The 21084-nt window shown below is 40.8% G+C and overlaps 1 protein-coding gene across 2 annotated transcripts; it reads right to left on the reverse strand.

Moving 5' to 3' along the window:
• Positions 1–7: 7 nt before the first annotated feature.
• ATG4B (autophagy related 4B cysteine peptidase) lies at positions 8–20817 on the reverse strand. 2 transcript variants are annotated; one of them, XM_053389908.1, is made up of 13 exons: positions 20429–20815; positions 13770–13868; positions 13178–13249; positions 11151–11249; positions 10474–10575; positions 7810–7882; positions 7166–7245; positions 6493–6689; positions 6132–6210; positions 5377–5522; positions 5060–5116; positions 4156–4249; positions 8–1834 (listed from the first exon to the last, which is right to left on the reverse strand). In XM_053389908.1, the coding sequence occupies exons 1-13, from the start codon at positions 20436–20438 to the stop codon at positions 1761–1763; spliced, it is 1182 nt and encodes a 393-aa protein (XP_053245883.1). In that variant the 5' UTR covers positions 20439–20815; the 3' UTR covers positions 8–1760. The 2 variants fall into 2 exon arrangements, 1 of the variants encoding a protein (XP_053245883.1); XR_008330678.1 differs by having other exon boundaries at positions 1810–1834; positions 5037–5116; positions 20429–20817.
• Between the last annotated feature and the right edge of the window lie 267 nt (positions 20818–21084).

Consider the following 21084-nt stretch of genomic DNA (forward strand, 5'->3'; position numbering starts at 1 on the left):
ACAAAGGTTTCTTTTAACTTGGTTTATTCAGATACAAATTGAAAGCAGTTGATGAATGGAGCACAGCCCCACTTCCTCTGCCTCCTCTCCCTCCAAAAGTCTATGATCAAGAGGAGAGGAGAAACAGCAAGAGAAAGACAGCAAGTTATAACAATGACAAATAAGCATCATGGTTCAGACCTCTGCTTTCTGGCAGCTTTAAGGGGCAATCAGACCTACTACCTACTACCAGTAGACCAGTTACCCCTAGATGCAGTTACTTTATAGATGGCTATACTGCCATCTTTTAGGCTGATAGCACTGCTGATAAATGCAGGAAAAAATGCTTTGTAAACATATTTGCCACCTCCAGCATCCATCAATGAAGCGACTGAATTTCAAAAAGGTGGTCAATACTTGGGGGTGGGGAGTGGCGGGTCCTCTCCAGCCATTCTCATCTCTTCTAAACAAAGGTAGCTCTAATGCTATTTGAAGAATACAACAGCCACCATTTCCAGCCTAGCTGAGAGCTGGTAAATTAACATTTCAAGGCATCCAGAATTTGCTGAGCTTTTCTTTAGAAACTAGTATACCTTACAAGTCACAACATAAAACTGAAAAGCAAGTGAACATCACCACACAAGAGAAACTTAGCCTTGTGTAGTGTATAAACCGGGGAAAGAAAGAGGGGGCCAAGCCTCTGGCAATAACCACGCCAGGCTTTTAATATCACAGTTTTGGCATTAAAGCAAAGCATTTTAAATCCATGTAACAATCTCCGGATTTCATGATCAGAATCTAAACACAAAGAGATGGAATCAAGAGAAGGAAGCAGAGGTACTTTCAATTCAAGTGAGCTGGTGGATGTTTCTACCACCACATTTTATTAAATAGCAGCCACCATATTTTTAATATGGAATAGAAAAATACCCAACAAATACAGGTTATATTTAATGAAGCCATATCCTGGTTAACTTGTCAGTTCTTCCTTTTGGATGTGCTGTGAATGGCCTCCAAGCTGAAAGAGAGCACTTGTCCAAGCCCTCCCTACTCTCTATACTGAAAAGTTATATTTGTAATTTTCGACCCATACTTCTTACTGTATCATTTGCTATGCATGATGAGATTCCATGATTTCTAGAATGACACCACTGGGCAGAGTATGAGAGTTTAAAACGAAGGGCCATTTTGGAACTTAAAAGCAGTAATACATCTCTCTGGAAGCACTGTATCCGAGATAAATTAAAGCATGAGTAGCAACAGTTGATGCAAATCATCTTGTGAGAGCTTTTACCCCCCAATTTACACAGAACACATTCTGCTGGGCTAAAGAGACAGCTATTGGATAGGTGTCTGTGTTTTATGCTGGTTTCCACATCAAACTACAAAAAGTGAGACAGAAGCAAATGGGATTTTAAGTTTTCCTTAATAACAGAACTTGTAAGAACCAAGCACTCGGAAGGGCTTTTACTATTCTTGCTCACCCTTTTGGCTTGCTAACATAAAAATAATCTTCAGCTCCTAGGAAACACTGCCTCCTTTTCCTGCAGGTACTCTTGCACGGAGAAAGCCTGACTAAATCTATTAAGGCCTTAAATGATGACCCGTTTCTTGATCCCACTGCAAAAAAATCCACTCAGCTCCAAGGCTGCACAGAATGCTGGGGTGGATGGGAGGCAGGGATGTCAACAAGCACCTATGAAAGCTGGTAGCCCTAGGCTCTCCATGAAGCTCCCCTCCCCCCAAAACACAAATTGGCAGAGTTAGCTTCTTATTGTTCTTTAAAGAGATAAGATTTCAAAGTCTTCATCTTCTGAATCAAAGAATCTTTCCAGTCTGTCTGCATCGGAAGAATCTGAAAGGCAAAGAGAGGTATAATCATAATTAATATAGTCCTGGAATTATTTACACCAGCACATATATTTAGATCTATCAAGAAGACCAGGAACGCTACTGGACTGTTTTGGGAACCAGCACATTACGGAAAGTTGCTTGTGCAGGTAAAAGAAAAACACTGATCAGATAACATGCAAACAGGCTCTGTTCCTGTTATACCTGGGAGAGGTCAATGAATATTGTAATTTCCCTAACTCTGAAGACTGAGAGCATACTAAAGTGCTATGATGCTACACTCTTTATCCTAAAATAGCTATGTTTGTTCCCTTGCATATTACACGTGATACATTCTATATAAAGCACAATACTTTGCTTTGAAAGTGTGAATTAGCGCCTGGACACATTATTAATGACATGTGAGTCATACTGTGAATTGGCCATATTTCTACTGTTATTTGTAGCACAATACCACTTTTAACGTTTTATTTTTACAAATTGCTTTCTGGTCACTGACCGTATGAAAGATTATATATATATATTGACATGTGAGTCTCTTCACTATATTCCCCGTATGGGTTAGATGCAAAAAACAACAACATTGCCATGGTGTCTATGATCCAAAGAGAACAAGTTCAAGTAGCTGGCAATGAGATTCACCATGTCCAGCTAATTTAACAGGTCCAGTTTGACATGAGTGGACAATAGAAACACACAGATCATTGTACTGGCAAAAAATGTTAAACAGTACCAACAGAAACCACAGAAAATGTTAGTGTACACTAAAAAGCAGAAACTCAAGCAAAGCATGCTATAATTTTATGATAAATATTAGAAACAAATTTCAAATCAGATCTGATAAGGATTTTCGCAAACCTTTGACAAAATTTAAAGTTTCACAATTTGGAGTTTCACCTCAAAATTCAGATTCTAAATCTGATATCAAAATTAAACAATATTTGGTTTTTTTACCTGCTCAAGAGGATACATAAGAGTTATTATTCTAATTTACTAAATACTGTATAAAGGTAAAGGGACCCCTGACCATTAGGTCCAGTCGTGGCCAACTCTGGTGAGTCATTAATATGCCAGTTTTAAAACTTGTTTGAAAGTTGCTTGGGAATCCGGTTTATCCATCATATACCTCTCATTTATGAATATCATGATTTCTCAGCATGCTTTCCCTCTGAATGTGTAGCTTTCTTATACCCAAACACAGTTCAATTACCATTTGACATGCAGTTGGTACACTGTAAAAGGTAAAGTAAAGGTAAAGGGACCCCTTACCATTAGGTCCAGTTGTTACTGACTCTGGGGTTGCGGCGCTCATCTCGCTTTATTGGCCAAGGAAGCCGGCGTACAGCTTCCGGGTCATGTGGCCAGCATGACTAAGCTGCTTCTGGCGAACCAGAGCAGCGCACGGAAACTCCGTTTACCTTCCCGCCGGAGCGATATCTATTTATCTACTTCCACTTTGACGTGCTTTCGAACTGCTAGGTTGGCAGGAGCAGGGACTGAGCAACAGGAGCTCACCCCGTTGCGGGGATTCGAACCGCCGACATTCTGATCGGCAAGTCCTAGGCTCTGTGGTTTAACCCACAGCACCACCCGCGTCCCCAAATATTGTATGCTGGTTGCCAAATGTTATATGCTGGTTGACAAATATTAATTGCGGCTGTAAAATTATGTAATGACAATGTTACCAAATATTCTCCGTTAAAATTTGTAGAGAGAAGTTTTGGAGAGACTGCCAATATGGTTTAGTGGTTACCTAGGACCTAGCAAACCAGGGTTTACATTTCCATTCAGTCTAGCAGCTTACAGAAAGACCTCGAGTCAGTCAACTCTAACCTACTTCACAGGATTGTTGTGAGAATAACAGCAGGGGGAGACCCACATAAGTCACCTTGAGAAACAGTGGGATATAAATTTAACAACAACAAAAGGGGGGTTTGTTACAGTTATAGAGAAAATAGTATTTAAAAGTAAACGTTTTCCCACAAGCAGGAATGGTGAAATAAGTAAAGCATTAGTTAACATTTTGCTAGAAGGGAGACCAGTATCACAAGTGTATGCATATTATTTCTGGCAAGAAATAGGTTGGTCTCCTCATCCCTTCTAATGAAAGAAAATGTGCCTAAATGGTCACTATGTTCATTTTAATAGTGATTCTATATGGGATTAAACATTCCAAAACTGCAACTGAAATGAATAATTTCAGTGCGCTTTCCAATGCCGAATGCCTCATCTAGGACATATACTTTAGGTTAAGAAGAATTAAAAGCTACCACAACAATTATGCAATTGGAGTAACCAAAAAACAGTCAAATAGGCAAGCATCACCTGGAGTAAGATTCAAAACATCAGGACTAGAGAAGTGTGAAGGCTGGTGTTCAACCAGTTCAAACATTGGTAGGGCTCCTCTGATCAGTGACAACTGTTGGAAAATAATGGAAAAAGTGTACAACTAGCTGGTAATTCCTCAGTCAGGGTATTTCTAGGGTTTACCATAACTTGTTAATGCTGAGCAAGACAGTTTCACACTTTATGGATTTATTTTAAAAGCTATTGCTTATTTAATATCATTTTACAGTGAAATGCAAAGCATGTTTACTTCAAAGTAAGTTTGGATGTATTCATTAGGGCTTATTCCCCATTTTGGGCTGATTATTATTAAAAGCTTGCATAGCATTGTAGCCTTAGATGCTCTTTTACAAAACACCATGACTTTTAAAAAAAATCCTGGAAGATGCAAATGATCAATAAATATATTAACAAATATATATTTCATGGGGAACTTCACAGGAGGAGCAGCAGGCAAAAAGGTTTAAAAAGAGAAGCAGCTGAAACATTTCCCTAGTTAAGTACAACCTGAACGTTCCTCTGCCCCAGGGATGGGGAACTTGTGGCTTCCTCAATGTTGCTGGACTTCCAACTGCCATCAGCCCCAGTCAGCATGGCTAATAGGGAACAGGGTTAAGGGGAGTTGCATCCAGCAACATCTAAAAGACCACAGGTTCCTCATTCCTGACCTATCCCAGATGCTGGTCACATGGCTATTAAGGAAGGCCCTGGTCTCAAAGAAGTCAAGCTAAGATCACATGGTCAACACATCTTTGCATTAATGCTGATTCTGTTCCAATGTATTAGTCAGTGTCCATCAAAGCTGAATTCACTTCTATAATTTTTTTAAAGTTACTTGGGCACATATTATCCTTTTTTACCAAAGGACTTGCTGTAGACAAACCTTCTTTACTTGCTGGCACCAGTCATTGAAGTCTTCCTCATTGTTGCAGAAGAAGCCCTACAAGGAAAGGCAAAGTTTGCATTGGCTTAACATTAACAGAAAATGCCTTCAAGATCAGCAAGAATCGTGTCTCGTGTTCTGTGTAAATGAATATATATTGGAAATGTTTTGAGAAGCAGATGCATTTTGAGAAGCAGATGCAAGGCAACACCACGGTCCTTGTAGGGAGAGGAATCAGCTAGAAACTAATGGAGAGCTGAAAGACAGTTAGCAGCTGTCTCACAATGTGAAAGTTCACTGCAGGTGCACACACTCACCACTGCAATTGAAGGATCAAGCTCCGCAATGCTCATTCTGCAGGGTGGATGCTGACAGTGGAAACTCTCATCAGGGATGTGGCCGCTCTCCATGGGCTCCACTGCAGGCTGAGTAGTGTGTGGGTCAAGATAGATTAATTCTTCACCTAGACAAAAATAGACACCATAAAAAGGAAATACAATATTAGACTTCCCATGGGAAGAGAACGGATCAAATGTACGCTGTTGCTACATTTCGGGAAGATCAGGAATGGGAAAGTCAGAGAGGTCTTAAATACTTGCAAAAGGAAACAGTGAAAAATGGCGTAAGATGGTAATGCATGAGGGACCACTCAATTCAGTGCTTTTTTTCAGGGGGTACCCAATGGGCACACAGTACTGGCACCTCTTTTTTGTTATTAAACATCGTGGCACTTACTGTATCAACTTCATGGTGAGTATCAGCACTTCTTTTTTGTTTGTTTGTTAAAAAGCATGACACTTACTGTAACGACTTCATGGTGAGTTCTGGCACCTATTTTTGTAGGGGTGGGGGGAAGCACTGACTCTATTTCTCAACAATTAATACTTTATCTAAACCAAAATGATACACAAAGATTTGTTATTTAGCAAAGCATTCTTCTTTAATGGCAAGGCGTGCCATGTGACATGGCAATGTGCATCTGATAAAGTTGCTCCCTTGGTAGGCTTATAGCTGTACTCCCAAAATTTAGCTAGGTAACCCACTGATGTACTCACTGACGACAGTTACTCACCTACATATCCAATGAAATAATGAGCACTATTAGGTTTTCCTCCAATGACTCCTAAGGACTGAGGCATCATAAAACAGTGCTGGAAAACAGGCAGGCAATGAGTCACATATCAGCTGGCATAAACTGGAAAATCTACCCAAGTAAAGAACAATCTGTGTTTAGAAACATGGAGACACATGCTGGCCTGCAGATTATTCAGGAAAAGGCAGCAGAACAGTCATTTTTAGAACAAATGTTCTGCCGCAAGGGAGGACCACCGCAGTGCACAAGATTTGCAAGGAGCAAGGTAATTGACAGCACAATTTAGGCATGTCTCCTCATAAACAAGTTCTGCTCCCAGGTAAGTAATTTCCCCCTCTACCTTCAGTGTTTCAATGTAGGCTTCATTGATGTCTGTGAGACCAAGGCGAAGAGGTATCAGGAGCACCAAAGGTTTCCAGGACAATAGCCTGTCCATACATTCTGCTCCATCTGGATAACCGTTGGAAAGCAAGTCCGATTCTGCAGCAGGAAATGCTGAAGCCCCAGGACATGGACAGCTGAGCTTGCACAGCCTTCCTATGAAGAGATAAGTCATAAGCACAAACACTTTCAGCAAAAGTCTCAAATAGCTGCCAAAAAAACATCCTTTGTGTTCATAGAATCTAAGAGTTGGGGCACCAACAATAGGACATTTCCACTTTCCTCCAAGCACAATATGAAAGCACTCGAGAAGATTTCTGCTCTTGTCCTATTTCAGGCACCCACCTCTAACATGCCCCACCTAAATTAGTCAGTGGTCTGATATTTGTAAAATTCTTTCCCCTCTTTAAAGGAAGTGCCCTTGTTCATAGTTAAGAATCAGTTTCACTTTACAATCTGAAATGATGTAAGTTAATTGTACCCATTTGGCTTTTCTGGTTGGGTTTCTAAAGCACATCCCCATGAGAGTCAGGAAGCATTGCTGTAACATAAGACACTCCACAGTTCCATTCCATTCCATATAGATTTATTTCATCAAAAAGACAACACAGCCCCACAAAGGAAACACTTACTAATTTCCTCCATCACAACAGTATTGTCCATGGCTATGTGCACTGCCAAGGAGCTCCATGTATCAAAAGTGGCAAGTTTTCTAGAAGGAAGAGAACGAGAAGAAAGTTAGAGGCAAATGCAATAGAGAAAGAAGAATCTGCCACTACATCAAGGGTTTAGAACACTTTGGAAATCCAGATTGCTACCCGGTGGTAGTCATGTAGCAAATATGGTATCCCAAGTCTTATTTTTCATATTATTTTAGCGAGCAAATTTTTGCAGCTCTTATTTCACAGGAGATGTTCCCCGTGTGTATAAAATACAAACATCATAGTAAAAGGTCAGAGATGAGACATGGTCTAGGCTGGCCTTCTAATAACGAGTGAAGCAGAATATCTACATAGGGCTATCCGCCTTCCCCATAGACTCTTTACTTATATGGAACCCTAACCTCAATCACCCCTTCCACTAACCCAATACAAAATGCATATTGTGATATGGTGTAAGTCAGAACTGCATATATGTGTGTTGATTTGGAGAAATGTTTTCTAATCATTCGATCCAAGGCAAATCATTCTAATTTTTAGCGCAGTAACAGTTACTAAGAGTTTTGTGTACTAAAAAATAATAATACCCAAGACAGTTGGATTCACTGAGCACTTACTTGAGTACTTGTGCAACTGTGTTTGGTCCATACCACTGGCCTATGGATTTCCCCTCTCCAACTCCCATCTGGGCTGCAACAGCAAACAGCAAACAAACCAGAATTGGTCCATAATTTCAGCCAAGGCTCTTTCTGAAGCACTATGGGTACTTAAAGTACTTAGCAGATACTTAGATTTTGCTACCTCTCTGGAGCCAAAGGGCCATGAAATAATTGCAAAATGTATCAAGCAACAATCTGCATACTCCTCAAAGAAGGCATATTAGAAGGCTTAGGGAAAGCGTTCTAATCACTATTGAAATGATTTAGGTATTAAAAAGTGGGGGAGAAATGCTCGCACTCCGTAACGCACAAGACATCTCCAGAAGCACCCAGGAAAGTACCAAAAATGTGCTTCCATGGGGAAAGCCATAATAATCTGACACAGTTTTTGTTGTTGGAAAAACCATTCTGTTCACCAGATTTTGAAAGATTCCAAGAACCCACAGTTCTCCTTAAATCATATTGCAGCTGCTTGGCATATTTGGAGACCAGGGTTATAACATCTTTCCTGCCTTCTCCATTTACCCCTAAGAACACATTTCTGCACCTTAGCCTTGAAAGCATTAGAACTTCTGTGTTTGCTACATATGTTTGGGTGCTGCCAATCATTGTGATGTCCATTGGGGCAACTCCTGACTTTTCATTAGTTACTCTCAAGCAGTCCTCAAAAATCTTAGAATGTGCCACACACAGAGAATCTATTGACTCTTTTTAACTGCTTGACCATAGCCAAGCATATGAATAGGCGTTGACAGTCACACTGTCTGTTTTTCTTATCCTATTTTCAGGAGTCTGATTTACTTGGATAAATTAGTATAGGGCCACAGCATCAGCAGACTTAACTCAGTGGGATTTACTTCTCAGTAAGCACGCATAGTATCACACTGCTTGTTATGCTAAAACCAGGATTTTAATTTACAGTGGTACCTCAGGTTACATACGCTTCAGGTTACAGACTCCGCTAACCCAGAAATAGTACCTCGGGTTAAGAACTTTGCTTCAGGATGAGAACAAAAATCATGCTCCGGCGGCGCGGAGGCAGCGGGAGGCCCCATTAGCTAAAGTGGTGCTTCAGGTTAAGAACGGTTTCAGGTTAAGAACGGACCTCCGGAATAAATTAAGTACTTAACCCGAGGTACCACTGTAATTGTGATTCCTAATTAAGTTGAGAGTGCCTAGTATCAGATGATCACCAAATATGGAGGAGGTCCATCCATCCAGAAGTGGATTCACAAGACCATTTAGGTGATATATACAGCTGCCAGAGACTGACTCACAAGGGACTTTGTCTAGTGAAAACATTCAGCAAGAGTTGTTCTCTGGCACCAGATATAAAACATACAGTTTTTAAAAATATACCATTGTCTTCATTTGTTTGTTTGTGAGCAGGACAATATAAGGGTAATATTAAAGGTCAAACCACAGTGGACTTTTAAAAATTAAAAACAAATAGATTTCTAATGGCTCCCTAGTAATTTGATTGCTCAGCGCAGAAGAAGCATGAAGATTTTGAATTGAAGGCTATTCAGGAAAGTCTCACTGGGCTTCACTTTGTGTGCATTTCACCCCACATTCTGTGAAGCAGATGTGCCAAGAGATCTTGTTTGTATTGTTACAGATGAAAGGAAGTTGAAGGTCTATCTCACTGTACAGTAGCCTACTCTGCAGAGTAAAATCTCTTGATTAGAGCCTTCTTCTCTGGGACAAGATTTACAATAGGAAATGAAAAAAAGTCTAATTGCATGGGCTCTAGTGTTGTCCAGATGAGCCAGCTACAAAGGAAAAATACACTGACAAGTGGACGCGGGTGGCGCTGTGGGTTAAACCACAGAGCCTAGGACTTGCCAATCAGAAGGTCGGCAGTTCAAATCCCTGTGACGGGGTGAGCTCCCGTTGCTCGGTCCCTGCTTCTGCCAACCTAGCAGTTCGAAAGCACGTCAAAGTGCAAGTAGATAAATAGGTACCGCTCCGGCGGGAAGGTAAACGGTGTTTCCGTGCACAGCTCTGGTTCGCCAGAAGTGGTTTAGTCATGCTGGCCACATGACCTGGAAGCTGTACGCCGGCTCCCTCGGCCAATAAAGCGAGATGAGCACCGCAACCCCAGAGTCGGCCACGACTGGACCTAATGGTAAGGGGTCCCTTTACCTTTACCTTTACACTGACAAGTAGGACTTCAGGAACAGTTCTATGCACTGGTAGAAAGTCCCACTGAGCCCAATGGTGTTTACTTCTGAGTAGATATGTATAGGATTGCACTATTATAGAAATAAGCATAATTCTGAAATGGCCCACATCTAGATCACCTAGTTCCATAAAATGTGAAATCTGAATCACCTCCATCACCATGTTTCCTTCTCCTCCTCCAAAACTCACATAACGACCTCTCTTTCTGAACAGCACAAACAACATATGTTGTTTTGTTCTTTTACAGCAACAGCAACAGATGCTTTGACTATACCATTGTCCTCATTAGTTGGCATGAGTTTACTGTCTAAACACAGTCGACATTCTTAGTATATAGTTAACAGTGCAATTTATAAGTAGTTTCCCTCAAAAAAATTAAAATCAGGAACTCCTTACTGCAAGGAAGGGATAGAAACACAGCATAGGTATCCATCTTACCTATTTGGTGGATTGAGTAGTAGCTGTCTTTTTTGTCAATGAAGGCATTTAGAACATTGTAATAGTTTTCCATTTGCTTCTTCCCTTTCACCCACCTCCAATCTGAGATATAGAAGATCTAATCAATTTTCTCAACGCCACACATTATTTGTTTTCACAACATCACAAAAAATGGCAAAGAATATTGAAGACTGTAATCCCGAACTATTAAACAAAACCGTTTGGCAAAGAAAAGGAAAGCAAAATCAACATTTTACTTTCCAGTCTGGTCTCTGAGTAGCGAAAGACACCTCAATCTTGTTTTAACACCCTCCAGTTGAATGTTTACTTGCATTCCTGTCATGTAGCACTAACAGTAACAATTTATTCCTACTGTGACAAATCCATGCTCAAAAAACACTTCACACTGCAAGGAGCAAGCAAGTTGACCCACCACCAAAATAACTGTAGGTTAGCATGTCCCTTGTGAATTGCACTTTTACCCAACATAATATCTATTATGAAGGAGATGGTGCTACTAAGGCTGAACTGGAATATTTTATTAAGGGACAGCTTTATTGTCCAGTTCATCACAGTTTAAATACAGCTTTTAAAAGGCCCTTTTGGTATCTGAACACACAAACATATCACATTGTCACAGTACCATATTCATTTGTTTTGGGGGGGATTTGACTTACCTCTGCCTAAGTGTCTGCAAACCAAGGCCTGAGCAAAGATCATCTGACCACACCTTAACATGCAGCCCCAGCCAGTGTCAGATGTAGGACCTGTTCCCCCTGGAACCAAAAAGAAAGAATAGAAACCAACCATAGTGGCACATGTGGCATATGTGGTGTGGGGCAATGTGATTTTCACTGTATACCTGAGCAGACATAGGTTGGAAAGCCCAGAAACCCGGCTATGGCTGTAATCCTATTTACATTTGTTGGGGTTAAGACCCACTGAACACAGTCTGACCTATTTCTGCATTGGCATTCATAGGACTGCACTGTATCATATTGGTCTACTCTTCAGCTCAGAAAAATAAATGCAAAAATTAGATGAAGTAAAATATATTTATGTAACACACATACACACATTTTTTTTATTGCACTGAACCTGGATTACACATAGTATTGGAAAAAGAGCTACAGATATTTTGTAGCCATTATAAGAACAACTTATAACTTGGGAGAAGGGGAATGACCCTAATTCAGTGTTAGAAACTGAGATATGAAAGCTACGAGCACCTTAAACCTAGCTTATAGGCGGAACAACAGAATGTCTAGGCACTCTTTTTTATAACAAGAAAACAAAGCTGAAAATGAATGAACGGCAGCTAAAGTATTATGCTCATTTTTTGCATGGTCTAGTTCAGGGGTCAGCAACCTTTTTCAGCCGTGAGCCGGTCCACCGTCCCTCAGACCATGTGGTGGGCCTGACTATATTTTGAAAAAAAATTAATGAAGGAATTCCTGTGCCCCACAAATAACCCAGAGATGTTATTTTAAATAAAAGGACACATTATACTCATGTAAAAACACGCTGATTTCCATCCGCAGGCCGGATTGAGAAGGCAATTGGGCCGCATCCAGCCCACGGGCCTTAGGTTGCCTACCCCTGGTCTAGTCCTTCCCCTGCCCAACCCCCTAATATTCTTAAGAGAGTCTCTTCTCCAGTCTTCAGAGAGTAGCTGGAAGTAAGGGAGGCAGAAAAAGGTCCTCCGTTCCTTCCACTCTTCAGTTTTAATCTGAAATCTTAGGGGCAGTACTGCACCCAGAGCTTAGAAACTGCTCACACTAATGAAATTCCCAGTTGCAAAATGCGCCTAGAATAATGCGAGTTTTGCACACTGCCCTAATTCAGTGGTAGAATATCTTTATATGCAGAGGGTCCCAGAATCAATCCATGGTATCTCCTGGTAGAGCTGGGAATGTCCTCTGTCTAGAACACACTACACTGCCAATCAGTGTAGACATTAGTGAGTCTGACTCAGTATAATGCTTTCCATGTAACCCTAACCGTATATGAAAACATTAATTTCCACCTATACTTTTAATTATTATTTTTAACACCTTAAAATGGATGTGGGTTGTCACCTTCTTGAAAATTCTCTCCAACCTCAGCATTCTTTAGAACTATCAACTTTGGCTTCCAGAGCATTTTTTTTTAAATCCAATAGCAATGTTATTGAAAGTAACATATTGCCAAATTATTTTAACGAATATAAGCTATTTTCCTCTTTTGCAAGTCAAGTATTGATCTATTTCATGTTTCTTTTCATCTCTAATCCACCTTTCGCCCAACAAGTGATCCCAGGGTATGGGTATACAGATATGCAACAAATAAATTATTCTGGGAATAGACTTCTAATCATCACCCACCCACCCTCCAAAGCAAGTTTCCTTTGTATTTTTCAACTTCTGCATTTTTTGTGTGTTTCCTGTTTTCAAGGTGGGAGCACATTTCCTTTTTCTATGAATACCAGAAATAGAATCAGATGTCGCATCAGAACAGAGGAAGAAGTAAAGTTGCTTTCCAGAACCTAGCAGAGCAACATGCTTCTATGCCACCCTCCAATGAGCAGAACAGGGCTTTCAGATTTTGGTAGCACAACTCAACGCATGATCCCTGCTGTCATCACTGAGCTAAGGGGCAATTGGGTACTAAGAAATAAACTAACTTCATTTATGGTGTAACATAGTGAATGAACTCTCCTACTTACCAATGGCAGGAAAGCTTTTTCTGTATGTGAACCAAAGACGAGAGGTCACGTCTAACAGGATCTCCTCTTTCTCTAAAGAAGTGAAAACACCAAATGTCATTTTTTCTGGAAGTGCGTTGACACTGTGCTGATTCAGTGGTACTGTCACCGAATTAATTAACCAAACCAAGAGAAGTCTTTTTTTTTTAAGTGGTTCCTTTTAGGGAGGTTTAGGAACCTTTTAGGTTCATCAGCTCTCTGGACTACAGACTACAAAAGGTATAAGACAACTAAGCCAAGACTAATACAGTATGCATGTGGGAGAATACACATTAACATTTCATCTTTTATTGGGAGCTCTCTCCCTCTTCCTCTTTATTTTAGCCTTTAGATTCCAGAGCCTAAGCTCATTCAGGAAAATGAGGAAGGAGGGTGGACTGCACATCTGTATTTGAATGATGACTGCTCTCTCTATGAATATTCAGGGGAGGTGGTTAAGAAGGGAAAAGAGAAAGGCAAGCTGTTAAATCAAAGCCACAAACATATACCCCAATCCTTCAAAAAGTAGAGTTAGCAACACAGCTGACTGGAATATTTATAGCCCTTCAAATACCTGTTAATACACTATATTTTCTCCCCAGGATCCAAACAGGCTCTTTGGTTTCCGGGAAGTCTTCATACTCAAACCTGAGAGTATCGTACGTGAGCGTAGCTGTTCAAAAACAAAAATACACAAGACCGTCACTAATCTTTTGAGCCTTTTGTCCCTGCATGTGAGGATCAACATGTAGGTAAGGTTTGGAGGTTATACTTACCAAATTTTTGCAATGCAGTTTCCTTACTCAAAGAGGTATTAAAATGATTTTTTAAAATGTATGATTTCAGATAAAATGCACACTTCTAAATATATTTTGGGAGAAAATAAGTTCAAAAGTCCATATTTAAATGTGCATTTTCATAAAGATTTTAAAAAAGCACCACACCAACATAGAAAAGAATGGATTGATAAATGCACGCTTATGAACTGATCTGCCCATCACCAATCTTAAAACATCAACATTTCATTTCTTCCTTTTCTAGCATACGTAGACACAAGAAAGCCAGTAGTGGGGGTGGCCTCATCACCATTATTCACACCCAAACACACAGCAAAAGAACCAGTAGCCAATTTGCGAACAACATGACACACATTGCTCCATGTCAAGCTGAATTTTCTGTTCACTGTCTGCCAAGATAGATACTCTGCTGGAATCCAGCCACTTACTGGATGCATCTAGATTCTGGTCTTTCACTGTACGTTCTCAAGTGGTTTTCAACCGGTGGGTCACACCAAAGCCACCAGCTGCACTTTTTTTGGTTTCAGTTTTTTTTAGAGAAAGAACAATAAAGAAAGGAGGAGCAACAGGAGATAAGGTAACAGAGCAAGAACAACTCAGAGAGAAAAAGCTGAAGGCTACAACCTTCCTTGAGTTAGACGAGAAGAATATTATGCAATTATCAAAATTTACACACTTCACTCCTTATAACCCTTCAGGGGTTTTTGCTGCGAGGAAGACTCCCTCATCCCCAGAAGTGCTATTTCACTCCCAATTTACAGATTAGGAACCTGTCTTACATTTCACTTTTATTGGGAGCAAAAGAGACACTCCAACACTTATTCCATGCTACACTGCCAGAGGGCCTTCTTAGCAATGGTGTCCTGGTTGTAGAACACTCTTCTCTTGAAGCTTGGCTGGTGTTTACTTTGCCTGTTTTGTGGTACCAGTTGAAGACAGAACTCTTCCTCTAGTCTACGTAGTGGGTCCCAAATGTTTTCGAGCCTCCCCCTTGGTTCTAAAAACTCCTCTCCAGTGTCCCTTATCTTATCCCGTAAAAAGCATTATTCAGAATAGCAGTTTGCATGACCCACTAAAGAAGATACTCACACAATAAAATTCAAAACAGTAACAACTGCACATTTATTCAAAATCCAATTCAAAATATATAGTTTCATTAAATCAGCAAAATTGACGCCCCTGATCCGAAGATACCAGCTTTTCAAAGGCTGATAGTCATTTACACCTGCAGTGCCCCTGCCTCTTGTGCTCCCCCCAAGTAATCCCACTGCCCTCCCAGGTGGGTACCATCTACCAGAGGAACCACCTTACACTTAAGATTGAGGGCCCCCCGTGCACATTGCAAGTGTGTGACATCATGCACATGTTCCATTGACAGGGGAAGGCAGAGCCCAGTGCGGCATGGCTTCCTTTCTCATGCTCAGGAGGAACCAGCCACACTTGGCTCCTCACTTGGCCTCCTCTACCCCCTCAGCATTGAGGGGGCCCGGCCCCCTGTCAGCTGATTTCAAGGGAGTTGAAAACACTTCCAACCCCTAGGAGTTGGCATGCCTGCCACCCACTTTAAGAACCACTTGTCTAAGCCACCTGAGTATATTGGGGTTTACATGAGAGATGGACCTGTTTAAATGTTTTTCGACTGTATTCTATTGACATATTGTATTTTATATTGTTGCAGCCTACTCTGGGATCAAATGTGATGAGGGGCAGGAAATCAATCTGGTAAACAAATGTAACCTTTCCCCAATTTACTCATATCTGCAACAGTAAAAGTAACACGATGAACAAGTAGCAGGAGGCTGAAATCTACAAAAAGAGAAAATCCTAGGCCTCTTTAGCAACACCAAAGGAACCAACCACCCCATTTCTAGGAATCTGAATCAACATGAACAAATAAAGGTTCTGAAACAAATATGCACCTCAATGTCACATCTTTCTCTCCTTGACCTTCTTCATTTTGTGTAGTCAAGAAATCGATAGATCTCCAGATCATACATTCAGTTCAAATTTCACATGCTCTGCAGCCTCACCTTAGAGGGCATCATGCTCCACTGCTAGTTTATTATATTCTGTTCCCAGACAGTGAGGATGCCCATCAAGTCACATATCAATATTTCCTCTGCATTAAGATGTTTCAATATCAAGATTGATATATATTATAAACCACATGATACTGTGGTCAAGTTAGTATGATGATAAGCAGCAGAAAGATGGTCCCAGCATAGACAGGCACATGGTTTAGATTATTAGCTTGTTGTACCAGCTGCAGTATCTTTCATCTGTTGACTTCTATGGGGCTGCTCTGGAACAAATAACTTCTGGCAACCTTACCAAGTGTGCAGTACAAGGAAAAACTCTTGTCAATTAACTGTGGCAAGGAGTCAGAAAGGCAATCAAAAGGACTCAACTATACATACAAAGCTAAAAGATCATCCAGGAGATCTCTAGGAGATGGCAACCTGCTACCGCTGATTATATTTATTTTATCCCCTCCCAAAAAAAATTAGAATATTTGGGTGGGAAATAAATTAAATATAATTATTTGATTTATTTTGCAATGAGCACCCTGGCATCCATAAAAGGGAAGGTAAAAATCCCCCCTCCTCTCACCAGAAGCCACGGACTATAAGTATTATTATTTCTATTCTATTGTATGATCTTCACTCATGTTTGTTTACTATCTATTTTTGTTATTCCTTCAATTGGCACCTCATATATTATATCACCATACTTTCTTTCTTTTTTAAAAGATATTTATTAAGGTTTCCAATTTTTATACAAACAAAAAGAAAAAAGCAAAAAAGTTTAAAAAACACGTACAATTCACAATACTTAGTTTTCAATGACATATTTCCCTGACCTCCTCATACCTCCCCTTCTTGTATTCCAGTTCAAATTATTTACTCAGCAAATGCTTATCTCAAAACATTAAAGCTAGAAACCCCTTAATTTCTATCCAACATCATTCAACACTCTTTAATTTTACAATATTTCTGTAAATAGTCCTTAAATTTCTTCCAATCTTCTTCCGCCGACTCTTCTCCCTGGTCACGGATTCTGCCGGTCATTTCTGCCAATCCCATGCAGTCAATCATCTTCATCTGCCAATCTTCCAGAGTGGGTAAATCTTGCATCTTCCAATGCTTTGCAATAAGTATTCTTGCTGCTGTTGTAGCATACATAAAGAAAGTTCTATCCTTTTTTGACACCAACTGGCCGACCATGCCCAAGAGAAAGGCCTCTGGTTTCTTATATCACCATACTTTCTTTCATCCAAAGAAGATAGGACTCTCACAAACATAGTTTTAACAAAGTGGAAGCAATCAGGAAGTCCAGATTTGTAGTGATGCAGTCAACATAGTTTTCTCTATTCTGGATGTATTATGTTATTATTATTGGAAGTTTTTTATGTTTGATGTTTTAACGTATTTTTATTTTTCTGTTGGGAGCTGCCCAGTGTGGCTGGGGAAACCCAGTCAGATGGGCAGCATACAAATAATAAAATTAGTAGTAGTAGTAGTAGTAGTAGTAGTAGTAGTAAATAGTCACAAACCAGCAAAGAAAGCATCAAGTTTATTTACCCCCATCAATATTTGTTGTTTTCACAAAAGTGACTCAAAGTGACTTAAAACAAAGAAATGCCATCTTATCAGGAAGGGTGTTCCACACAGTGCCAGAACTGGACATTTAATATGGCGGCACCTACCCTTTGGAAATCCCTCCCACTATATATCAGACAGGCAGAGTCTCCATTGTCAGTATCTGAATTTATTTCAAATTGTTTTATATATGCAATTGTTTTAACTGTTTTTATTGTGTTGTGAAATCGCTTCAATAAGTTTCATAGGAAGCAAATCCAAAAATAAATAAATAACACAGGCCAATTACCACCATTATAGGCTATTCATGCACAGTTATTTTTACTGGTCAAAGCAGGAGAGGTTTACATCGCCTATCCGGACAAAGCCATCATTTTTATAGACAAATGATTCTATAGTACATGTCAAAGGAAGGACAAAAAATGAAATATAACGAGGAACTGCCATTACACTCTGGGAAATGGTACATCATTCTCACAGCTGTCTGTGAACGTAGGCAACATGAAAAAACTCAAAACCACTTGTTCTATCTGCTTTGCAACTTCCACAACTAGAATGACCAGGCTTGATAAAGAATGGCCATTGTTAAGACTCTTAGTAATGAGAAAAACTTATTCATTTCTCAATGATTATAGTCAAAGATCAGAACAGAATAAACTGTTAGTGTTTCTGGAATGCCAAGCTACAATAAAGAAAGCAACCTCAATTACTGAGCCGTCACTTCACTAGCTCAAGAGCAACTTCTTGGGCAACTGATCCTTAGCAACCGATGTTAAAATAAAGTGTTTATCATAGTGCCAGTTTCAAGAAAGTAAGCAAATTATTGGGTAGTGTTAAGGCACTGGAGATAAGCCCCAACTCTTAAATATGTCAAAATATGACTAGGATGAAATTGGGGGAAATCTTTTAAAAATTTACCACCACCAAACCCACAAACAAAAAGGGCCCCAGGGTTCCCTTTTGCATGACTTCAGCATGTGACCAAGCAACAGAAAACAGAAGAGCAAAACTGTAAATAATAATAATAATAATAATAATAATAATAACAACAATAATAATAACCTTCCACAGGTGGCCAGTAGGTGCAGTGGCTAGAGAGTTGGATATGGGAAACCCAATAACAGCCAAAGTAATGACATTATTACCACCACCAACCCTTTTATGGCTGTTTGCCTGTTTAAAAAATAGCTTGCATACAATACAAACCCAGCTGGACTGAACCATGGTATGGAGCAAAGGGTGACATTATACCTTTGCCACACTATAGTCCTGAAACAGCTCACACACACCAGGTATTTGTAAAAATCAAAAAACAGCAAACACAGACACACTAAGACAAAATGTGCTAATAGTTTGGTCTTTAGCTGTAAAGCTCACTCTGTAGTGCTGGACAGATTACTATTTTTCAGTCTAGCCCATTTCACAGGGCTTCTGGGAGACTAAAATACCACTCTGAACTCCTGAGAGAACAGGCAGAATACAAATGTAATTTTTTAAAATGTGGCTGACATCAAATACACAGCAAGTAAAAGCCAACAATTTGATCTGAACTAGGAATCTTCTTCCACAAGGCAAGTGATCACAGACACAATTCTGAGTTGCCCTCAAGCATTCTGGCTGAAGGAAACAGGTTACCTGCAATCAAATGACTCTAATACTGTATTGCAACTAATTCTAATTATTTTCACTTCATATGGCTTGATCAAAATTCCAAAAGATAGGGCTGTCATGGAGCTATGGTGTTGTGAAATAAAGAGCATATATTTTTGTAGGGTATTTGTATACTTTTAGGAGCCATACATTTCATACCATGATTGATTCAGAACAGCTGATTACTACATGGCAGTTGATCGGTAGGGGTATGCCAGTAGGGGGGGAAAGAGAATGCTGATCATTTCTGTCAGAAATGATCAGTTATCTGGGAGGCACCTAGGGGTTTTCAACAAAGTTCAGTAGGGCACAGATTTAAGAATGTGAGTGTACTGCTTAAGTTATCTCATTTAGGGGGGGAACCTAAGAACTTCAGTCCTTGACTATCACATGTTTTTCCACCTACTGGGGAAGTTCAAGGAGGGGATGAAGAATAAGAGAGTTACTTGATTCGCTGTCTTATTATTTACTATCCTCACGGTTTTTCCATCTTAGTTGTAGCACTTTGACATAGTATTATAACCAGCTGTCATGCAGCCGCACTGTCTCACAATGCCCCAAGGAGAATCTACTGCAGCAACATGTCGGGGAGCAAAAAAACGAAAGCACACTTTCAGCTTACAAGGCCTCACAAGCAAACTTCACCAACTCCCACTAATTCCCAAGTTCTTGTCAACTTCATAAAACTTTCAACCCTGGCATATTTCACTAGGTCACAGAACCCACCGGTGATGAAGCGTCAGCACTGTGGACTGAAAACACCACTCTCTGCTAATGCTAGGAAGACAAAAAACAGGCTGGCTTGGGCAGGGAATGCATAAATAGCATACAATGCCATAGCAAGCTGTGTGTCTATTACAGAAACGAGACCGGGAAGCGAAGTACCACGTTTGCCTGACTCCTTTTAACAACTTTACCCAATGACCTCTTCTATAAAGGAAGTGTGTCCCCCTCTCTTTTTTGAGACACGACCTCTTGTGCCCCCGACACAGAGCGCCCCCCTTCCATCTCCCCACTCTTTGAACGACCCTCTCCCTAGCCCATCCCGCAACACCAGCTTCTCCTGATAAACAGACCGATCCTCCACCCTTTCACACCCCTGAGCCACAGACACAAAGAAACCCACCCCCCGCCGGCCCCCGAATAGCCTCCCCATTCCAGTAACCCAGACATTTCCCTTCTCTCACCCGCGTCCATTCTGCCCCCGCTCAAGATTCAGGGGCGACCACGGCTGTCTCCTTACAGAAACAGACCACCACAACGGCGCACTCTAACCTACTCGCCTCGACTGTCCGACTCTCGCCCAATCGCGTAGCTCTTCGCAGCCCATCTGAGTGGCGGATAGGTTCGTTGAAGAGGTCAGCAAGCTCTTCTGCACCGCATCGCTTCCTCCTGATGCTAGGGAGGCGCCATCTTGCTGTACGGAGAGGGTGACTCCGCCAAACGGGCTCCTTTAGGTCCAACTTCGCACCTTTCTGAAGTGGGGGACGCTTTGATTTCTTCAGGATGTGCTCCCGAGCTCTCCGAGTAGTACAACCAGCACAGGATAGGAAAAGCTCAGACCGTGGAGGCCGCCATATTTGTGTACGGAACCTTAACGCCCCGCCCCCTTACCCCCCCACCTGCAACATTGCAGTGTCTAGGAGTTCACGTCACACTTCCATTCTAACCATATTAAAGCCCCACAACAGTCCGGCCTTCTTTCTGTGTACCGACAGTGAGGTAAAAAGCCGTTGCTGCTGTTGTTTTTTTAAAAGGCAAGTGTGCTGTAGATGCAGGTACGCTCTGACCAAACGCCGCCTGAGGACCGCCCCTGTGAAACGGCTGCTCCTTCCGTACGGAA

The sequence above is a fragment of the Podarcis raffonei genome, chromosome 5, assembly GCF_027172205.1.
Source record: "Podarcis raffonei isolate rPodRaf1 chromosome 5, rPodRaf1.pri, whole genome shotgun sequence".
NCBI classification, from domain to species: domain Eukaryota; kingdom Metazoa; phylum Chordata; class Lepidosauria; order Squamata; family Lacertidae; genus Podarcis; species Podarcis raffonei.